The sequence below is a fragment of the Paroedura picta genome, chromosome 3, assembly GCF_049243985.1.
Source record: "Paroedura picta isolate Pp20150507F chromosome 3, Ppicta_v3.0, whole genome shotgun sequence".
NCBI lineage: Eukaryota > Metazoa > Chordata > Lepidosauria > Squamata > Gekkonidae > Paroedura > Paroedura picta.
The window spans coordinates 60,329,725-60,352,552 of NC_135371.1; the positions used below are offsets into that span (position 1 = coordinate 60,329,725).

Sequence of the window (22,828 nt, forward strand, 5' to 3'; positions counted from 1 at the left end):
TCCAAGTGACAACCTTTCAAATACTTAAAGAGGGCTATCATGTCCCCTCTCAACCTCCTTTTCTCCAGGCTGAACATTCCCAAGTCCCTCAACCTATCTTCATAGGGCTTGGTCCCTTGGCCCCAGATCATCTTCGTCGCTCTCCTCTGTACCCTTTCAATTTTATCGATGTCCTTCTTGAAGTGAGGCCTCCAGAACTGCACACAGTACTCCAGGTGTGGTCTGACCAGTGCCGTATACAATGGGACTATGACATCTTGTGATTTTGATGTGATGCCTCTGTTGATACAGCCCAAAATGGCATTTGCCTTTTTTACCGCTGCATCACACTGCCTGCTCATGTTTAGTTTACAATCCACAAGTACCCCAAGGTCTCGTTCACACACAGTGCTACCTAGAAGCGTATCCCCCATCCAGTAGGCATGCTTTTCATTTTTCTGACCCAGATGCAGAACTTTACACTTATCTTTATTAAATTGCATCTTGTTCTCATTTGCCCATTTTTCCATTGTGTTCAGATCTCGTTGAACTCTGTCTCTATCTTCCGGAGTATTTGCCAGTCCTCCCAATTTGGTGTCATCTGCAAACTTGATGAGTAGTCCCTCCACCCCCTCATCTAGATCATTAATAAATATGTTAAAAAATACCGGGCCGAGCACCGAACCCTGAGGTACCCCGCTACTCACCTCTCTCCAGTCTGATGAAACACCATTGACAACAACTCTTTGAGTGCGGTTCTCTAACCAATTCCCTATCCACCTAACGATCTGAAAATCCAGATTGCAGTCCTTCAACTTATCCATCAGAACATCATGGGGAACCTTATCAAAAGCTTTACTAAAATCCAAGTAAATGACATCAACCGAATTTCCCCGATCCAGCAAACCTGTTACTTGGTCAAAAAAGGAAACTAGGTTGGTCTGGCAGGACCTGTTGGAGACAAATCCATGCTGACTTCCTTGGATCACCAAATTGTCCTCCAGATGTTTGCAGATCGCTCCCTTTAATATCTGCTCCATTATCTTCCCCACAACAGAGGTCAGACTCACTGGTCTGTAGTTTCCCGGGTCATCCTTCCTCCCTTTTTTGAAGATCGGAATAACGTTTGCTCTTTTCCAGTCCTCCGGGACATCTCCAGTCCTTAAAGAGGTTCCGAAGATGATGGACAAGGGCTGTGCAAGTTCTCTGGAAAGTTCTTTGAGTACTCTCGGGTGCATTTCATCTGGACCAGGGGATTTGAACTCATCCAGTGCAGCTAAATGCCTCTCGACCACCTCTCTATCCATGTTAACCTGCCACCCAGACACTATCCTTTGGCTACAGCCATCTCTAGATGTGCCTAAACACTTAGACCTGTGGGAAAAAACAGATGTAAAATAGGCACTAAGCCTTTCTGCTTTCTCTGCATCTTTCGTTAGAGTTTGTCCATCCGCACCCAACAGCGGGCCTATTGCCTCCTTTACTTTACGTTTGCTCCTCACGTAACTGAAAAATCTTTTCTTGTTACAATGGGCTTCCCTGGCCAATCTTAGCTCACTCTCAGCTTTGGCCTTTCTGATGATTGATCTACAGTGCCTAGTAACCTGTAGGTACTCTTCTTTAGAGCTCTGTCCTTCCCTCCATTTCCTGAACATTTTCCTTTTCTTTCTTAGTTCCTCTTGAAGTTCTCTGTTCATCCAAATAGGCTTCTTAGAGCTCCTGCAGTGTTTTCGTCTTTCTGGAATAGTCATTGATTGAGCATGCAATAGCTCTTGTTTGAGTAGCGCCCACCCTTCACATGCTCCCTTCCCTTCCAGCATTCTCGTCCATGGTATGACACTCATCATGTCTCTGAGTTTATTAAAGTTTGCCCTACGAAAATCCAACATCCGCGTCTGGCTACAAGCTTCCTTGGCTCCCCATCTCAAAAGGAATTCTATGAGGACATGGTCACTTCCCCCTAGGGTCCCCACCTCCTTCACCTCATCCACCAACTCTTGCCTGTTGGTCAGTATTAAGTCCAGTATGGCTGAACCTCTTGTGGGTTCATCTACCATTTGATAAATGAAATTGTCAGCCAGGCAGGTCAGAAACTTGCATGACTGAGGACGCTTCGCAGAGTTTGTTTCCCAGCACACATCTGGGAAATTGAAGTCACCCATGATGACAAGGTCCTGCCGTTTGGATATTTTCTCAAGCTGCTCACAAAGTGCAGCATCCACATCCTCTCGTTGGTCAGGCGGTCGGTAGCAGACACCAACCACCACACTGTTTGTTTTCCCCTCGCTTATTTTCACCCAGATGCTTTCCACTGTAGATATGCTCTCCTTCACTAGAATTTCCTGACAGGTAAGCCCTTTTCTCACATACAGTGCCACTCCTCCACCTCTTCGATCTATTCTGTTTTTTCTGAACAGTTCATATCCATCCACCATTACATTCCAGTCATGAGAATCATTCCACCAAGTTTCTGTGATGCCTACTAGATCATACCTTTCCATCAGCATGAGAAGTTCCAGCTCTTCCTTTTTATTGCCCATGCTTCGGGCGTTAGTATAAAGACATCTGAATCCTTTTACTTTTGGTTCCCTATGAGCTGGCCTTGCCGGTTGGGCTGCCTCCGATAGTTTTCCTTCCATACACTCCCTATGTTGATCGTCTCCTTCCCCTAGTGGCTTTAGTTTAAAGCTCTCCTGATGAATCTCCCCAGGTTCCTGCCAAACACATTCTTCCCCAGTTTTGATAAGTGCAGTCCATCAGGTGCTAGTAGGCCTTCCTCAAGAAAGCCTATCCCATGGTCCCAGAAACCAAATCTCTCCTGCCGGCACCAACTACGCAGCCAGTGATTCACCTCCATTATCTTCCTCTCCCGACGCATTCCTCTTCCCTTGACAGGCAAGATTGAAGAGAATACCACTTGTGCCCCCATTTGCTTGAGCTTCCTCCCCAGATCTTGATAGTCTTTTTTAATAGGAGCGATGGTATTCAGGGACATGTCATTCGTTCCCACATGGACCATCACAAATGGGTAGCGATCCGTAGATTTGAGGAGTTTGGGCAGCCTTTCTGAAACATCTTTAATTTTTGCCCCTGGCAAGCAACACACCTCTCGGGTTAGGGGGTCGGGCCCAGCCACGTGGCGATCCATTCCTCTTAGCAGGGAGTCTCCAATTACCAGTACTCTCCTTTTTTTTTTCTTCTCAACTCCATTTCCTTCTGTCCCCGTGGCCTCTTCCCTTTGTCTTAGAGTTTGTTTTGTTTGTTTTGGTTGAGAATAATAAGCTTTTTATACCCCACTTTTCTCTACTATGAGGAGTCTTAAAATAGCTTACAATCACCATTGCCACAATAGGCACCTCGTGAGGTAGGTGGGACTGAGGTAGTTTTGAAAGAACTGTGACTGACCCAGTCAGGCTTCACGTAGAGGAATGGGGAATCAAAACTCCAGATTAGAGTCCATTGCTCTTAACCACTGTGTCATGCTGGAGCATGTATGCTTAGGCTATAAATTACAAAATGAAGGGACACAATTACAGTTGTCAGATCCAAGTTCAGGCATTTCTGGATATTTGGTGGTGGAACCCAGAGGGGGCAGGGTTTGTAGACAGGCAGGAACTCAGCAGTATATAATGCCATAGAGTCTACCATCCAAAACTACTTTTCTCCATGTAAACCGATCTCTGTTACCTGGAGATCAGTTGTAATTCTAGAATATCTCCGAACTACACCTGGAAGGTGCTGACCCTAATTATACTTGTCAAATACTTGAACAGCCGAGCAAGGACTTTGCTGTTTTAGAAGGGAAAATGAATTCAAATTAAGTTGCAGGATGGTAGATTACAGTTGATGTTAGGAGAAAGTTGCTGAAAGTAGAGAGCTTGACAGTCTTCAGCCAAGATGGACAGCTTTGAATTTCCTGCTTTGAGCAGAAGGTTAAACTAGGTGGTATACAATGCCCCTTTCAACTCCAAGGAGTTTATAACATACCCTTCTGACAAGCCAGTACATGGGGAAAGAAGAATAACTTTGCCAACCATCTCACCAATCCATAGCCACAGTTCACATTAGAAAAAAAAATCCATGGACTCTCCCAGGCAAGTTCTTCTGAATGCAAGTCAGATGAATGGGGTTGCCAGGTCTCTCATTCTAGCAAGGCACTTGCACCTTTGAAAGCTGTGTTTGCAAACCCACAAAATTACTGCATGCTCCCAAATAGTCACCTTAAGTAGGTCAGTGGAGATCTATCATGTTGTTGTTGTTGTTGTTGTTATGTGCAAAGTCGTGTCCAACCCATTGCAATCCCATGGACAATGATCCTCCAGGCCTTCCTGTCTTCTACCATTCCTAGAAGTCCATTTAAGTTTGCAGCAACTGCTTCAGTGACTCCATCCAGCCACCTCATTCTCTGTCGTCCCCTTCTTTTGCCCTCAATTGCTCCCAGCATTAGGCTCTTCTCCAGGGAGTCCTTCCATTTCATAAGATGGCCAAAGTATTTGAGTTTCATCTTCAGAATCTGGCTTTCTAAGGAGCAGTCAGGGCTGATCTCCTCTAGGACTGACTGGTTTGTTCGCCTTGCAGTCCAAGGGACTCGGAAGAGTCTTCTCCAGGACCAGAGTTCAAAAGCCTCAGTTCTTTGACGCTCGGCCTTCCTTATGGTCCAACTTTCACAGCCATACATTGCAACTGGGAAGACCATAGCCTTGAGTAGACGCACTTTTGTTGGCAGTGTGATGTCTCTGCTTTTTAGGATGCTGTCTAGATTTGCCATAGCTTTCCTCCCCAGGAGCAAGCGTCTTTTAATTTCTTTGCTGCAGTCCCTATCTACTGTGATCTTGGAGCCCAGGAAAATAAAATCTGTCACCACCTCCATTTCTTCCCCATCTATATGCCAGGAATTGAGAGGGCCGGATATCATGATCTTCATTTTCTTGATGTTGAATTTCAAGCCAACTTTTGCACTCTCCTCCTTCACCCGCATCAAAAGGCTCTTTAGTTCACTTTCTGCCATTGGAGTGGAATCATCTGCCTATCTGAGGTTGTTGATATTTCTCCCTGCAATCTTGATCCCAATTTGTGACTCATCTAACCCCACCTTTCTCATGATGTGCTCTGCGTACAAGTTAAATAGGCAAGGCAACAGTATACAGCCTTGCCGAACTCCTTTCTCAATTTTGAACCAATCAGTGATTCCATGCCTAGTTCTCACTGCTGCTTCTTGACCTGCATATAGGTTTCTCAAAATAAGATGCTCTGGTATTCCCATCTCTTTAAGCACTTCCCACAATTTGTTGTGCTCCACACAATCAAAGGCTTTAGCATAGTCACTGAAGCAGAGGTAGATGTTCTTCTGGAACTCTCTAGCTTTCTCCATGATCCAGCATATGTTGGCAATTTGATCTCTAGTTCCTCTGCCTCTTCGAAATCCTGCCTGTACTTCTGGAAGTATCTCGGTCCACATATTGCTGGAGCCTAGTTTGTAGGATTTTGAGCATAACTTTGCTAGCATGAGAAATGAGTGCAATGGTATGGTAGTTTGAACATTCTTTGGGATTGGAATGTAAACTGACATTTTCCAATCCTGTGGCCACTGTTGAGCTTTCCAAATTTGCTGGCATATTGAGTGTAGCACTTTTACTGCATCATCTTTTAAGATTTTGAATAGTTCAACTGGAATGCTGTCATCTCCACTAGCTTTATTGTTGCTCAGACTTCCTAAGGCCCATTTGACTTCACATTCCAGGATGTCTGGCTCTAGGTCAGTGTCTATCCCATCGTGGTTATCCGGAATATTAAGCTCGCTCTTGTATAGTTCTTCTGTATAATTTTGCCACCTTTTTAAAACCTGCTTCTGTTAGGCCCCTAACATTTAGGTCCTTTATCATACCCATCTTTGCATGAAACGTTCTCTTCATATCTCCAGTTTTTTTTGAAGAGAACTCTGGTTCTCCTTATTGTATTGTTTTCTTCTGTTTGTTTGCACTGTTCATTTAAGAAGGCATTCTTATCTCTTCTAGCTATTCTCTGGAATTCAGCATTCAGTTGGGTGTATCTTTCTCTTTCTCCCTTGCCTTTCACTTCCCTTCTCTCCTCAGTTATTTTTAAATCTTCCTCAGACAGCCATTTCGCTTTCTTGCATTTCTTTTTCTTTGGGATGGTTTTAGTAGCTACCTCTTGTACAGTGTTGCGAACCTCTGTCCATAGTTCTTCAGGCACTCTGTCTATCAGATCTAATTCCTTAAATCTATTTCTCACTTCTATTGTATATTCGTTAGATATGATTTAGTTCATACCTGAATGGCTTAGTGCTTTTCCCTAAAGCTAGAGTTAAAGGTATCCCCTGTGCAAGCATCGAATCATGTCTGACCCTTTTCCCTACTTTTTTCAATTTGAGCCTACATTTTGCAACAAGAAGCTGATGATCTGAACCACAGTTGGCTCCTGGTCTTGTTTTTACTGACTGTATAGAACTTCTCCATCTTTGGCTGCGGAGCACATAGTCAATCTGATTTCTGTGTTGACCGTCTGATGTTGTCCATGTGTAGAGTTGTCTATCATGTACATTTTCTAAATAAAATAGGCACAGCCATGCTGGTCCAACGACTGTCAGTTTATCAGCCTGAAATGCACAAGAGCCAGGCTAGACCAAGAACAATTAATACAGACTTAATGGGACATTGTTTTCCAAGTGAATATGCCTTAAAGAGCTTCAGCTGCCTAGTTTTATGCACTAAGCCACAAATTAAAGGGATAGGACATTTTTTCTTCTTCAGGTTGTTGACAACTCTGACCTCAAAGCAAGCATTATGTCCAGCATTAACAATGGGTGGAATGGAGAAGCGTAGTTACCTAGAATTAGACTCTGCTCCCTTATTAATGCATGACAATGAGGCTCTGTCAGTATATTTGGGGAGGAGTTCTTTTCTGTACTGTAAATACTTCCATGTGCAGGATATATTGTCAGCAACTGCTGAAAGAGAAAGGGTTACTGACTGACTTACCCCCTGACCTGAAGGAAAAACCTGTCCCTTTAATACAAGTATAATGAGTGGAAGGCAGCTGAAGCATCTTATGACATGAATTTAAATAACATCATCTGGTAAGTAACTCTTATTAAATCTTTGTTAAAAGAACAGGACACTTTTCTCCTGTCCAAGCAACTCCAGCTTTTGAGTCAATGCAAAGTAAATAGTTGGGGGGGGGGGAGATTATGGGGGGGGGGTTAGTGACAGAAACATATGTAGGAGTCAGAATTAGAAGCAGTTGTTTTCTTTGCCTTGTTCTCCAGAATATACTGTACTTGCATTTTCCAGTGGAAGAGTAGGGGTCCAGGATGTGTCCTAAAGTGGAATCGTTGTAATGATTCTGAGAAGAGCAGTGTGAGCAAGATGTTGTAACTGTGGTTGTTTTCTTCCTTTGCTATTCTTGCAAAGTGCTGTTCCTGCAGAGCTCTAAATTAAAAAACCCTTGTTCTTCAAATGTGCTGAACAATAAAACCTCATGCAATGTGTCTTGTCATCTCAGATATGTGTATCCTAGCTGAGGTTTCTATCATTCTTAAATGGTATCTTAGGCTATGCCATGGCCTTGCTGGTGTGTCAGAAGGCCAGGCAGGGTGGACATTTTTTTCTCCCAATTCTTGCAAGCCTTAACAATAAAGCTTTGGGTCACATTGATTGGAGCCATTTCTGGTCCCTATACTTATGCAGCCATGCCTGCACCAGGTTGACATTGCTGTGGTACTGGCAGAGTACTCCAATGAGTTACCAACAATCTTGAGAAAAAGTGCCTGGGCCTTTGAGGCTTAATGTATGGAAATAGGCAGGTGAAACTTTTCACGGCATGAAGGAAAATAGCATCCTATTAAGCCTCTATTAAGGAGGAAGGACCCCCCCCCCTTTAGCAACCCTCATAATTGCATTAATCCAGCAATGGGGCTTGGTTGTCATTCTGAACAGTTAATATATGAACTTAAAGCTGCATTGTTAAGGATTGTTATTTCTGCCAAGAAAAGTCTGCATTTTTAATGCATAAAAACTTTCAGAAATAGCAATAATTGTTCTTAGAGTTCAAAAACAGTAAAATGCACATAGACCTGTGACATTAGCAAAAGTGTTCCAGATGTTCGTTTAGGTTAAGATAAGAAGACATATTGGATTTTATTTGTTTCCCTGAAGCCTTATTTGGAAGTCTGACAGCTCCATCTGGCAAAAGCTCAGAATCTCAAATGGCAAAGGATTCTGTGTGTATTTTTCAATATGATGGTGCTCTATTTCTTGCTGGGAATCCTGGGTTCAGATCTCCAACTGTAAAAGCTTCTCTCCACCCCCCCCCCAAAAAAAACAAAAAACAAACGCACAACTATCTGGCACCAAGAGTGAGCCTCTCACCCACTTCCTTTTAGTTGTGATTTTATACAGTGACAGATGACCAATGGTTTTATTGTTCCCATATATCCTGATCATCATGATAACAAAAGTTCACACATGTTATTACAATACTCATTAAGAGGTATTTGCTTTCTATCCATATTTACTTGTAAGAGTGGCAAAATATTTTTTGGCACAGGAATATTTCAGTACCTGGAAGGGATGGGTCTGTATATTCCTATGTACACATTCAAAACAATAGAGCAGTATTGTGTGTTGTTCTCCAGTGAGAGGAGGTTAAGCTTAGAAACCAACTAGGCAAGTGGTGAAGGCTAGAAACCTTCCTGCTTAATGTGGCCGCGGTAAATTTCCATGTGGCATTTTTCTGGAAAGAAATTTCCGAATATGGGCTCCAGATAGGGTTGCCTATTCTGGGTTGGGAACCACCTGGATTTTTTTTTATTGGGAGAGGGGGGGGGAGGTGGTGAAGACTGAAAAGAGTGAGGTATTGAAAAAGAAGGGACCTCAGCAGTGTATAATGCAATGGTGTCCTCCCTTCAAAACAGCCATGTTCCCCGAGGGAAGTGACTCTGGCTATCTGGAGATCAATTATAATAGGAGTTCTCCAGGGGCCAAATGGAGGTTGGCAACCCTAATCCCAGAGTCTGAAGCGGTGCAGATTTCCACCCCTTCCTCCTGCATGTGCCAGTCACAGCCATTTTGCAAGAAAAAGCGCCTTCCTACACACGAGGCATGTCAAAGCGGTATACTATGAAGAAGAGCGGCGCGATCCCAAAGGTTTATCTGAGGGCTAAAGTTCCTCCTCCTCGACCTCCCTGCCGGGCACAGGGTTGACAGCGAGGCCCATCCGAAAGCAAATCCCGGCAGCTCCACACTGCTCAGCCGCCGAGAGTGAAAGACTAACGGACCAATCGCAAACCAGAGCGCTGTCCTCCCCTCGCCAATCCCAGGCAAAGAGGAGATCAAAGCGGAACATCAGCGCGCCGACAGGAGTGGGGCGGGTTGCTTCGAGCATCTCGGAAAGCACAATGGCCAGTAAGACCGTGAGAGAAGCCGCGCCGGCAGCTCCTGCCTCTCCGGTGCAGGTAATCTGACCGGTAGCAAAGCCGCCAAGATTTGAGGTGGTCCAAGTCCTTCCGAGCGGCCATTGAAGCCGGCTTTTTTGTGGAGGAGAGGGGGGCAGAGTGTGGCCACCTCCAGCACACGCAGACACGGTCCACCCTTTTTGCACGCGAGTCACTCTCCCACGTTGTAGGCCGGGCGGAAGCGAGGGCAAGTAGGCGGGCGGGCTCTTCCATGCCTGCCCAAAGGACAGGAGAGGTTATGGTCCCCAGTGTGAGGAAGGAGGCTTGCCCTTGCCTGGCTCAGGGATCTTGGTCTGAGCTGCTTAGATGTCGCTGGGATCTCCACTGGTTCTGGCCTGGGAATGATTGCTAGCGTTACTGATGTCACCGTTTAGTTTAGCCCGCTAAGGGGCACATGCTACAAGGGGAAGAGGGGCATGGGACACAACTATGTCCCAGGCCACAGGGCTTGGTGGAGAACAGGAGCACTGGCTATTCTAGGAAAACCCAGCAGGTCATCTGCTGCATGGGCTGCTGCCTAACAGAGCCAGGTGGTGTCTGGCTGCCTGTCATTCCATGGTGGGGTTCTTTCTCTCCTGGTTGGCTCTCCACTGGGAAGGACTTGGGCCAGGTTCAGCAAACATCCCCAGGGAGAGTGCTATCCAGTTGCTCTTCTACTGGGGAAGCACTTGTGCATTTTGATGCAAAGTCAGGCCAGACAGGTGAAAAACCTTGCAGTTCAGCCCAGGCTCTGGTGGACACTGTTGGGAGTTCAGGGTGGATGGTTGCCTCCGCAAAGGTTAACCAAAATATGATTTGGCTGTCTCTTCAAACCTTAATGCCTGTATATTCAATTGCATGTTTAAACCACACTTCCGAGGGAATCCCTGACACAAAAGAAAACAGGCTCGACATTTAATATTTCCCCCTCTTTCCTCTTGCTTCCTTCATTCTCATAAAGACTTTTTCTGGGCTAAAGATTTTGCTGAAGGTCTCTCCAAAAGGGATTATAAAATATTCAACATAACATTCAGCAGGAAAGTGATGGGAAAAGAACCTGTACTATACATGAATGATGGGATGTAAATCCAGTGGGTCTCTTCAGGGTAGAAAATTCTCTGAAAATATCACCTGAGCAAAGAGGGAGGGGGGGTGGAGTGGGGGGGGACAGACTATTTTCATGCAATCCTGGTCTCCTGCCTTTTAAAAGACCATAGTGTAAAAAAGAAAATGAAATCATGAAATGCTTTAGGAGATTTAATTGACTTCCTTCTGGCTTTACCAGTAGAGACTTTTTAGCATATAAAACTGCAGCCTGAAGGGAACATTTTTAGATGTCTATAAGCTTTGGATGTATCTGGGGAGAGTGATCAGAGAAAAAATATGCAGTCTTGGAATAGAAACATCTCATGATCACCCACTGAGATCAGAGGTAGCAAAAAAAAAAGTGTCCCCCCCACAATGTATGTGCAGAATCAAAATCAATTGGATACATTATTTGTTTTCTATGCCATTTTTTGTGCTGCCTAATTCACTGATTAACCTGGGTGCCTTGTTCTCTGGAACTCACTTTCCAAACAATACCCTGATGGCAGTGAGTGTAAATGCCTTTATTTGAGGAATGTTATGAAAGGTTTACTTATTTTTATACATTTATTTTATCTGTATCATGTTTTTCCTCCCAATGGTAACCTAAAGCAGCTTACTTCATTGTTCTCCTGATTTCTACCTTGCTCAACCAAAACTCTGTAAACCTGATAGCCAAAGGTCACTTGGTGAACTTATATGGGAAAGGAAGGTTTTGAACCCAATTCCTAGGCTACTACTCTAAATGGCATGCCCACTCAAAGGTAGGGACAATTCTGTTAGTAGCTGCTGAGTATGAGAGTTAAAATGGACAATGTCTCGCTTAAATTACTCATGAAGAAGCGGTAACCTTTTGGCCCCAACTTTCTGAAATCATTACTGATCATCTATGCCCCGTGAAACCCAGTGGAATCTTTTGATGTAAACATACTGTGTCCGATATCTTTAGTGTAATATCTCTGTCGATGCAGGATATTCCCTTTCCTAATATGACCATTTAGTTGATAGTTGAGACATGGGTGAATGGGAGACAAGTTCTCTCAGTTTACTGCATTTCTTCTACTATTAAGGGTTAGAACTTACTACAGCTTAGGTTAGAACTTTAAAAAAGAGACAGCTTCACTTGAACCAAACATTTCAAGGGGTTGCAGCAAGCCCACATTTTCTGCTCTGGGTCATTGCAACTGTTAGGCAGACTCCCCTTTTGCTGCTGAAAGGATCTCTTCAGGAAAAAAGTTAATTGGCTCAGAGAATGTTTGCCCATGTTGTTTTCATCATAGGCAAATTGACATCCTTGATTCTTTCACGCATGGAGGGGTAGCACTTCTGACAGAAAATGGGGCACAAGATGCAAGCCCACCAGGCCTAGTTCTCTCCCCCCCCCCCCCGGTGTATGATGCATGTTATGCATGCTTAACAGTGTCATTATAGATTCAGTTGGGTAGTGTTAGTCTGAAGCAGCAGCACAAAGTTTGAGTTCAGTGGCACTTTTAAGACCAACTAAATTTTATTCATGATGATATAAGCTTTTGTGAGCAAGCACACGTCTTCAGAGATACCCTTCTAAGCCTGTTGACTTCAATAGAAGGGTGTAATTTTCCTGGAGTTGGCACTGCAGAAGTAGATTTAAAAAAAAATTAGAACAATAGTAGAATGGAACAGTCCAGGAAGGCATCTTTTCAGGGGAACAGAATAGTAGTCTAGTGCAGTGATTATTGGAGGTGTTACCTGTCTTTGCATGGTTGTCTTATACTTGTAATCCACCTTTGATTATGTTTGTAGTATGCCTTTGTTTGTAATATAGATTCAGCTGGGCAAGATGTTTTGGTCAAGGGATAAGCTTTCATATGCACACGCACTTCTTCAGACACAATCGGAAGATAATTTAGTTAGTGGCTAACTCTGTTAGTGGTTAACTCTGCTCTGTAATCCTAGCCCGGTTGCATTGGTTGTTTTATGCTTTAAGGTTGCACTGTTTTACACCCTGTGTTCCATTTTGAGTCCCAACAAGAAAAAGTGGGCTATAAGAAAAATAAATTAATACACATTACAAATTAGGTGACATTATTGTGTTAATATGTAGGAATAATGTATGTCTATCTGTCCTCTGTGTTGCTAGGGATTAGCCAATGAGATTTTGGTACAGAAGAGCCACTAAAGAGGATGCAAGGAAAGAGCTTTCCAGGAGGCTTCTTTATAGAAAAGGAATGACTTCATAGATGATGACACCGTTGAACACTAAGGTCTTCAAGAGCTGAAGCACTATTTAAGTGGAAGAAGATAAAAAGCCCTGACCCAAAATGAGTTACAGCACATCTACTGTTAACACTTTGTACCACAACAGTGCTACCACTTCTGAGCCAGACCATGGGACTGCTGTGGATGGGGCTGGATCAAAAACTGCTACATTGACCCCTGAAAGCAGCAGCTTTAACAGCACCAAAATTCCAGATGTAGCTAGCCATGGCCCAGGGATGGGGACCATGTTGCTCTCTTTTGGCATCATCACTGTGATTGGATTGGCTGTTGCAATGGTAAGGCATAAATTGTCAATGTTTCTTACTGGAGAGTGGAAAACTACAAAGCTCAGGAGCTTCATTAGACAGGGTACTCATATACCAGTAGTTAGACACCTGTTTGAGGATATTACTACTGATTTGGTTTATGCCATTTTAACTTTCATGGTTTCTCCAAAAAATCCTGGAGATTTAGGTTTAATAAAGATACTGATAATTTTGGGTTAGAGTGTCTTTGGATACATAAATCTAAAAATTGGAGCTGTGAACACACAAGACAGATCATTGTGCAAACTTGAAAATGGCCTGAGATTTGCAGAAGAAAACATAGAATTAAAAAAGAAAAAGAAAACCTGGCTAGCTATAAAAAGCCAAAATGATAAAAGACATGCCTCTGGTTTTACAAACAGATTCCCTCAGTAGGTATTGCTAGGCAACCATAGTATTCCAAATTTGGTTCTGCTGGTAAAAGGCAGAGAAAGGGGGCAAGGCCCTTTCCAGGCTTATTTTGGCCTTTGAGGCCAAGCCTTAGGGTTGCAAGCTCTAAGTTGGGAAATTCTCAGAAATTTTGTGATGGAGTCTTGAGAGCCAGCTTGTTGTAGTGGTTAGGAGTGCGGACTTCTAATCTGGCAAGCCGGGTTTAAATCTGCGCTCCCCCACATGCTGCCAGCTGGGTGACCTTAGGCTTGCCAGAGCACTGATAAAGCTGTTCTGACCGAGCAGGGATATCAGGGCTCTCTCAGCCTCACCCACCTCACAGGGTGTCTGTTGTGGGGAGAGGAAAGGGAAGGTGAATGTAAGCCGCTTTGAGCCTCCTTCATATAAGAATCAGCTCTTCTTCTTCTTCTTGAGGAGGGCAAGAGGCCTCAGCTGACTGTAACATCACAGAGTCCATCCTCCAAAGCAGCCATTTTCTCTAAGGAAACAGATCTCTGTTGTAATTCTGGGGAGGTTGGCAAATTAAGTCTGGCAGCAACCCTGGGTGACTTTATACTACCTGACTTACGTGACTCAATAAGGATACATCCCTAAATCTCTTAGTATTTCCTGACCTGGAACTGGCAACCATAAGGGAAATTGATCTCTAGCTGAGAGATCCATTCTGAAACCTGGAGAGCTGTCACTGCTGCTGTGGGGAGCAGAGTAAGAAAGCAGGTGGGTGGCTGGGAGTACTGCCATCACCACTGCTGCTGCTGTGCAGGGGGAAGGAAACAGGTAGAAGACTGGGAGAGTGATGGGGGCAGAAAGAGAGATGCACAATTATGAGGTGGGAAAGCAGAAAAACAATGAGTGATGAGGGAGCAGAAAGAGGAAATGACATGCACGGTGGAAAGAGCAAGAGTAAGACAAAAGGTGGCAGATTGGAGGAAAAATGCGAGAGGTGGTGGGAGAGAGGAAAAAGCAAAGGTGAGGGGAATGCTATAACCACTCTACAAGTTTCTTGTGGGAACCCACTTGTCCCTATACTAATAGCCAAGTTGGTGAAACCTTTGGATACTTAAATCCAGCTACAGGAGCTGTGGATGGGCAAGACAGATCTTTCTACAAACCTGAAAAGGGTCCCAGATTTGCAGAAAAAATAAACATGGGGTTAAAAAATATTGGAAGGAGTACCTTTAGCTTTAAGCAATGAACTCTCACTAGTTGTTGCTAGGTAACCCCAGTATTCCATGTTAAATTTCTGATGGGGGAAAAGGCAGGAAGAGAGGACAGGGTCCTTCCCAGGCCTATTTTTAGACTTTGAGGAAGGACTCATTGGTCCCAGGTTTCAGGATTGTTAGCTCCAGGTGGAGAAATTCCTGGGGATTATGGGGATGGAATCTGAGGAGGGCTGGGCTTGGCAGAAGGAGAGGCCTTAGTTGGCTATAAAACCACACAGTCCACTCTCCTAAGTAGCCATTTTCTCCACATCTGATAGTCTGGAATTCAGTTATAATTCTAGAACAGCCCCTAGCCTGGGTGACTTGATTCCAGCAGATGTGTGACTCAGTTAGGCCTGGCTGCTTTCTACACTTCAGTATCATCCACCCTATGAAAGCCAGTGTGGTATTAAAGTTAGAGCTTCAGAAAAAGGTATACAAGACCCAGGTTTGAATCCCTATCGGTGGCAGCTCATTGGGTGGTTTTGGGCCAATCACATATTTTCAGCCTAACCTCCCTCACCTCACTGAGGAGGAGTGTGTTCTATGTCTATATTGACAATGTTTGTTCTTTTCCAGGTTCTGTATATAAGGAAAAGAAAACGGTAAGTGCTCATGCCCTTGGGTAAAGCAATGGTTTTCTCTTGCTATTCCATCTTCCCCCCCCACACACACACATACAGAAAATTGCCAGTAAAAGCCTCCTCACTTAAGCAACAGAGGTTGAACCAAGTCCAAAGATTCCACTTATTTTGAGAGCAACAGAAATGATACTGTGTCTGTTCAGAGGGCTTAGCAATATTTATAACTGACAGAGTACCTTCCTCATTGAAAGAATAGGCTGCCTAAGGAGGTGGTGAGCTCCCCCTCACTGGCAATCTTCAAGCAAAGGTTGGATACACACTTTTCTTGGATGCTTTAGGATGCTTAGGGCTGATCCTGCGTTGAGCAGGGGGTTGGACTAGATGGCCTGTATGACCCCTTCCAACTCTATGATTCTTCTATGATTCTATGAAAGCATTTCATGCTTATTATCTTGTTAGGTTCATATTGTTATCCCAATATAACAGATGGAGGAGCTGAGGCTCCATGACTGGCTTCAGGTCTGCTAGTCAGTCTTTGACACAGGTAGTTGAAACAGCATCATCCCAGACCTTAGCACATTTTTTAGCCACTATATCATCCAAGTCCATAGATAAAGACTATTAGAATGAGGAATGGACGGCTCATTAAAACAACTTTAAGATCAAGAGCAATTAAAATGTCTTGTAAAACAGCCTTTAAGTCTTGTGCTAGAGCTAAAGTCATGTGATCTCATAGCATGTCCTCAAACTAGTGCTATTAAGTGTAAGAGAATATCTTCAAGTTATAAATTCTGTTACTGCAGCCTCTGTCCTAGACCATCTCATGTTTTGGAGATGGCAATTGAGCAGTATTTGAAAGTCGATGGTTTTGTCTGGTCTGTCATTTTATAGTGGTCAGATTTTTATTATCCATCTTCCCTAACTAGACTAGAGAAGTTACGACATCAACTCATGCCCATGTACAACTTTGATCCTGCTGAAGAACAAGATGAGCTGGAGCAGGAGCTGTTGGAGCATGGCAGAGATGCTGCTTCCTTGCAAGCCTCCCAGAACAAGGTGAGGCACCTAAGCATGAAAGCCTGCAGGACTCCAGGGTGGGAGAGTGGGGTCTATCCACTCTTCCCTGCTGCAGTGCTATTATCTTTTCCAGAAAACCTGCAACTGTATAACTAAAATTAATAGTTTTATTTAAGCAATAAAGGATTGGCTAGAACATCAGACTTTTACATATTTTTGAAAAAGTGATATCTAATGAATGCTGCAACCTGTATATGTTTACTTGAAAGTAAAATGGGCTTTAGTTTTAATAGCATGTTCTGAGCCACAGACACTGATGTTTGCAAACTCTGCTGTGTAGTTCTGGAGAGAAATGTCCTGTCTCTTTAGTAGACAATGAATGAGATGTTATTGACTTCTGTGCTATGGACAGGTTCCCATGCCCATTTCTACACATTAAGCCTTTCTGAAAGAGGCAGGACATTTTTCTCCAGGCTGAATGGCAACCCCAACCTCTAGGGTACAAATTTACATTGAGGAAAAGACATAAGAAAAAAGGGTTACTTCGCCTCCATCCAGCATTGTGGCTCCAAAGGCATACATGCAAAGAAATTTAAGATTGGATTTGAAACATATCATTTTTAAAAAATCAAGCAATATTAATAGACCCTAAAGAGAAGAAAAGAGATAATGGATATAGTCAGCAAGCCACTTATCCTGGAAGAATCTTAATTAGTGGTCCTACTTTCATGGTCTTATGATGCTTGCCTAACCTGATAGCACAGTTACTCCCTTATAAGCTTATTGATTTCAGTGAACTTATGAGGGTGTAACTCTGCTTAGGGTTGCACAGAAGCAATTGTATAACATGAAGTAGCAACAATGTACTGAGCATATCTGTAACAGCTCCCGCGGTATTAAATAAAAGGGTAAGGGCAATGTGGGAGGAGAAAGGGCGGGCTCTGTCCGGGATAAAAACTTGGAGGGCCCAATCAGGAGCCGCTTTGCGGCTCCTGAGTGGGCCCTTCGAGTGTCCATCCAGGGCCAAGCGGCCAATTCGCACGGCTCCCCATTGGCTGCTTGGCCTGGCCTTGCCGGGGAATCACCACGCAGACACAGAAGGATGGCCGCGTGGTGAGTCCTCTGGCCGGGTTCTCCTCCTCCTCGGGATAGGAACAGGGACGCCATGTCGAAGACGCAGCTTCCCTGCTCCTTTCCCGCCCCGGGTCCCTTACTCAGGAGGGTGCCCCGGGACACTGCGAGGGTGCCCCTGTGCCTGGCAGAAGGCCACGCCGTGCGCACACACACACACACACACCACTCTTTCCCTGGCCACCCCTCCTCACCTCAGCAATCTCCCCGCACTCTGGCCCCACTCCTACCCACACACCCATACACACATCTCCATCCCCCTCGCCCCCGCACCCACCCGGCCCTTCAAAAACACCCGTTCCAGCCCATTCTACCTCCCTCCCTTTCTGCCTTCTTTCCTTCCTTCTTTCCTTCCTCTCTTTCTCTATTTCCTTCCTGTCTCTCTGTCTCTCCCTCTCACTGGCTTCCTGTCTTACTTCCTTGCTCGCTTCCTTTTCTTCTCCCTTCTATCCATCCCTTCAAAAACCCCTTCCCCTCCTTTGTCCCTCCCATTCCTCCTTCCCTCTTCTACCTCCCTTCCCTACATTCTTCCGCCCCATCCACTAGCGCCTGATGTATTTTTTTCACAGCGGGCTTAATTTCTAGTGATTATATATGTGGGAAATTATACTGGATGTAACTTTCCTATATATTTTTTTAAGGTTCTAGAAAGTGATATTGAAGAAGTATTTTGCACATGTTCAGAACTGATCTTTTAATTATTGCTTTGCTTGTTTCAAATTTAAACAAAGGAGGATAAAGGAGGAGGCAATGTAAGATCTTTAGGCAATGTAAGAATCTGGTTCCATTCTTGTTTTGTTTTGTCACAGCCTTGTCATTCCCAGGATTTTCCCCAGGCTAAAACAATTAAGCAAGACATTGGAGGTTTGTCATCAGATCTCCTGTCTCTTTAAGCTTTTGTAACTAGTGGCTGCCTGTGAGTCCCAAAAGAACAAAGAGCACTTCTAGTTGGCAATGCAGTGAGGAAAAGGCACAGAAAAGCTTAACCCATCTTACCCAGTGTTATAGCTCCAGTCCCAGTAATTTTACCTCTAATCTTCCAGTGGCTGCTATTGAGATAAGTTTAGAAAGACTGGAGATCTATTCTTAGCTAGTTGCACGCTAGTTCAATGAACAATATGAGTCCTTATACACCAGAGAGGCAAAGGGACCAAGGTGTGTACACATTCTTTGTAAATCTGCCTTTTCTAATTTTCTGTTGTAGACAACCCAAGGAGTGCTCCAGAGACCTAGTCGCCTTGTGTTCACAGATGTTGCAAATGCTATCCATGCATGAACAGTTCGTTAGGAGAATAATGCCAATTGCTCAGCAGCTCACAATGGATAGTCACCACTTATTTCAGCTGGGAAAAGGCACCAGGAACCAGCATATTGCAAGAATTAAGACTGCCCCATGCTGCTACACCCAGAGATGGATTGGTGATGTCAGAATCAAGCCGTTTAATGGAAGATTCAAGGTTATATGTAGATAAATTGGTCAGAACACTTACAGTGGCAGGCTAAATTTGGGAACTGGGGTATCCCTTTTCAAGGCTTTCCTCCCATAGGTGGTTGTCACAATATCCCAGTATCAGAATCCTGCAGGTTAACCCAAGCCACTTGGTTCCATAGTAGATTTCAAAGGTGATGCCTCATGCCAATATCTATGGTAACTTCCTGGAGCTGGGAGCCTGGGCAACTGTCTCTATTGTGTTGCCATAAGTGTATGATATTGTCCCAGGGTATATATGATCATGTGGGTTGTCCCACCTCATGAACCAGCTGTGTTTAGTATAAACGGCCTGCAAGACACAGCATTTTCCTTGTCTTCCATTAGGTTTCTCCTGCATAGGTGCTCTTGCAATCCTTAGAGACAGCTGTCTGAACATCCATAATGAGCAAAAGCATGCTGTTGTATATCAGAAGCATCACCTCTTCTGTATTATAGTACTTGCTGATGCTAGAGGTAGGGAGAGTCTTAGAAGCAATACAAATGGATTTTGAATTAATCCATCTCCTCCCTCTTCAGCCAAAGACAGTGAAATTTGTAGAAGAACAATCACTTCTAGAAGAACATTATGTGCACATGCATGTTCTGGCTTGAACGAAAGAATCATAAATCAGTATCTCTCCATACAACTGCTTTCTAGAATCTGCCTTTTGTATTCGTTTTCCGAAACAGGCAAGAAGCAGTGCAAAAAGTGAAGAATAACACTGCATTTTACATGCTTTCTAGAATTTTGAAGATTAGTGCTAAAGAAAGGGGGACTTATGCAAGCTTGACCAGCTACTATACATTTAATTTGCATAAATTTTTGTTGCTGTCCGGTTTGTTTTGGGGATTGGTGTTCAAAATGTAGATGGGTTTTGTCCTCTTCTTTCTTTCTTTCTTTCTTTCTTTCTTTCTTTCTTTCTTTCTTTCTTTCTTTCTTTCTTTCTTTCTTTCTTTCTTTCTTTCTTTCTTTCTTTCTTTCTTTCTTTCTTTCTTTCTTTCTTTCTTTCTTTTTTTTTTTTTTGGTCTGGGGCTGAGAAACAGGATGACTGGAGTTTACAGAACATAGGGACTACAGCTGTGATGCAGAAGGTCACACACTGCCAAATAAGGTCCAGTTCCTTACGTTGCATTCAGATGACATGTCGAAATGTGACTTAGTTAGTTAGTTATGAAGTCTGAGTGCAGGCAGCTCAAGAAAAGTGAAGTTTGTGGGGGTGTCACCAAACTGCTCTTAAACTATGGTTTGTAGCTAGTTTGTTAACTACGTTCTGTCCCGTCTAGAGTTTGCTGTCATGTCTGAATTCACAAGTTCATCTAATGGAGCTGCACTACCTCTTCAGACTACATGGCCATAAAAGCCAGTGATAGGGGGAAGATTCCTGTTGAGCAGTGGAGAGGAGTCAAAAAGCAATTAAACTACAATTAATGCAAAGGATTTATTATTAAGTGTGATTTGGTCTAAGAGCTTATTATATAAACCATGATTTAAACAGTCCATGGTCAATCTGAACGCAGCTCTTATGTATTGGAAGTTAAGTTTCTTTAGCAGATATAGCCCACAATTACTCATGTTTTTCTCTCAAACATGATAAACTTGTTCCCCCCCAACCCCACCCTCCAATTGTGGCATAGAAACTTAGGAACCTACAGTAGCAACTAGTTTCAGCATAGCACATTTATTTCATGCTCTGTGATATGTTTGTGGCTGGCCTTGATTTTGAGCCCTCAAGCTGTTTGTTATTTATGAATTGATTAGATTTTTTTTATCCTGCTTTTTTGTTTCCATGCTCAAGCAGGCACACAAAATCACCCTTACACAAAACAATTGCAACAAATGAGTGTCCAATTATAGTAAACCTAAAGAATCATTATACGGACAATGATGCCTGATGGCAATTGGAGAGACAAAGGGAGAGAGCTGCTTTTGGACTTGCCTTCTGCTGGTGGTTGGAATTGTCCTATTTATGTCACCCCCATGCAAAGAGTATAGACCCTCAGGCTTGGCTAAAAATCCGTTCACCAACATCACTGTGGAAATTAACATATTCCCCACCCTTCTTCAAGGTTGCTAAGTACATTTTAAAAAATAATTCAAAGTACTGGAAAGGGCCTGATATTTTGGAGCCTATTGACCTGAAGCCAACTGTCCTAGCCATATAACCCATACTGATGATAATTGCATAAACCAAGAAATCTTTGTCAGTTCCAAGAGAAAGCAAAAATGGCAAGCGTAGTGTTGCCTAAGGTTCAGGTAGCAAAAATTAAATCACAAAATAATATGAAGATGTATTATGCAGCATATTCACTGTAATATGCAGTGTCAGTGTAACATTTGTGGGGCCTTATTCACTACAGTGCAATACCACTGGGGGAGCTCTTATGCATTTATGTTCTGCTCATCAGAACAAATGATGTTGTAATGTTGTAATACCATGTGAAAATGTACAAAGTGTCTGAGGATGAAAGTATCCTAGTTGTTCTGTTATGCAAGACAACTACATCTTAACAGAATCATTTCCATTGCCCCTTTCTAAGGCATATTCTTGAAATGTTGGATGGGAAGAAGAGATGACATGTCTCTTCCACCATCGTGTCTGAAATGCTTTCTATCCTTATTCTTTGTGGGTAGACTTTGTGTGTATGAGATAGTAGTTCTGTGGAAGAGGAGGGTGGCAATCCACACAAGACTGAGTCAATATGGAAGACATTCAGCAGTAACACTGATAAATTTGTAATATATACAGTGTATGCATCTGTATATTAGCATTATCACTTACATATACTTTACTACCTATGTACATGGTTTGCTGGACACAAATAGGACTCTGGTGGGGTGAGGTAGAAATATTATTCATATAATGGACTTGTGGAAGTATATAGTGTCATGCATAGTCTCCATGCATTATCACTTATCCACCAGTTTAACTGTTTCCTACACATTTATCTTCCACTTTGAGGTGTATATATTCACATAGGCTTTTCTCAGAAGAAATATTTTGCCTAAGATCATTCACATAAACTGCTATTCACTTCCTTAGGTCTATATAATACCCCTTCCAATGATTCCAAGGGCTCTTTTGATTCTGTAGTTCACAGTTGACCTTAATTCAACTTCTCATACAACCCAAGCAGCTGCTACTGTTGAAATCTGGTATTAAGGCCGTTCTATAAAGGCTGCCAATAAGAGAATGAACTATATGGAAAGAGAGGGCTGGATTCTAGGCTGCTGTAAAGCAGTTTTGTTTAAATCACTTCAGCGTGCGTAATGCATGGACAGCAGTTACATTTATTTCAGGCAATCATCAGACTCAGAACATTTTCAGGGTCTTTTTGCAGTTTGAGTATTTGATCACATGTGAACTCTACTATGGAGTGCCAAGAATGCTGCTTATTGGGTATCAGCAATGGCAATCTCCAGAAGCACTTTATAGGGCTGCCTTTTTCTTTTCTCTCCTTTTCTCATTGGCACCATTGGTTCTTAAGCATCTTCAATGTCAAAGCAAAAAAAATATATATTGAAAAGAAAAAGCAGTATGTTTCCCAGAGGCAACAATATGCACCATGAAGTGCCGTTAACTGAAATTCTTGCAATTTTTCAGCACTTAAATGCATGGAGGCTGCCTGATTAACTTACTGCATATATAGTGCAAACATGCACTTTAACTATATGCTGTTTCTGAAATGTATTATGTAATAAGAATGAAGCCATGGAGGAAATGTGGCATTTCCCCAGCAAGTTCTATCCTGCATTGGGGAAGGGGGTGTCCTCCAGTCTTCACTGAATGATTTTACTGAAGGAGTGGAACAGTTATTTGCTAGGCTTATATGGCAGTATTCTTCTAATGCAATAGCCCTTTCTTACATAGAAGTGTCTGGATAATGTAGGATAACCATTACAATGTATTCCTGTGTCTGAGACATCATTAAATTATTTATGTGAAACCAAGTGG

At 43.2% G+C, this 22,828-nt stretch overlaps 1 protein-coding gene across 2 annotated transcripts; it reads left to right on the forward strand.

The window, feature by feature from the left end:
* Positions 1-7,132: 7,132 nt before the first annotated feature.
* Positions 7,133-22,820, forward strand: C3H3orf18 (chromosome 3 C3orf18 homolog). Of its 2 annotated transcripts, none has more exons than XM_077325941.1 (5): positions 7,133-7,160; positions 12,636-13,050; positions 15,252-15,277; positions 16,183-16,312; positions 18,609-22,820. In XM_077325941.1, the coding sequence occupies exons 2-5, from the start codon at positions 12,817-12,819 to the stop codon at positions 18,678-18,680; spliced, it is 462 nt and encodes a 153-aa protein (XP_077182056.1). In that variant the 5' UTR covers positions 7,133-7,160; positions 12,636-12,816; the 3' UTR covers positions 18,681-22,820. The 2 variants fall into 2 exon arrangements, with proteins under 2 accessions (XP_077182056.1, XP_077182055.1); XM_077325940.1 differs by lacking the exon at positions 7,133-7,160 and adding an exon at positions 9,305-9,451.
* Positions 22,821-22,828: the final 8 nt, after the last annotated feature.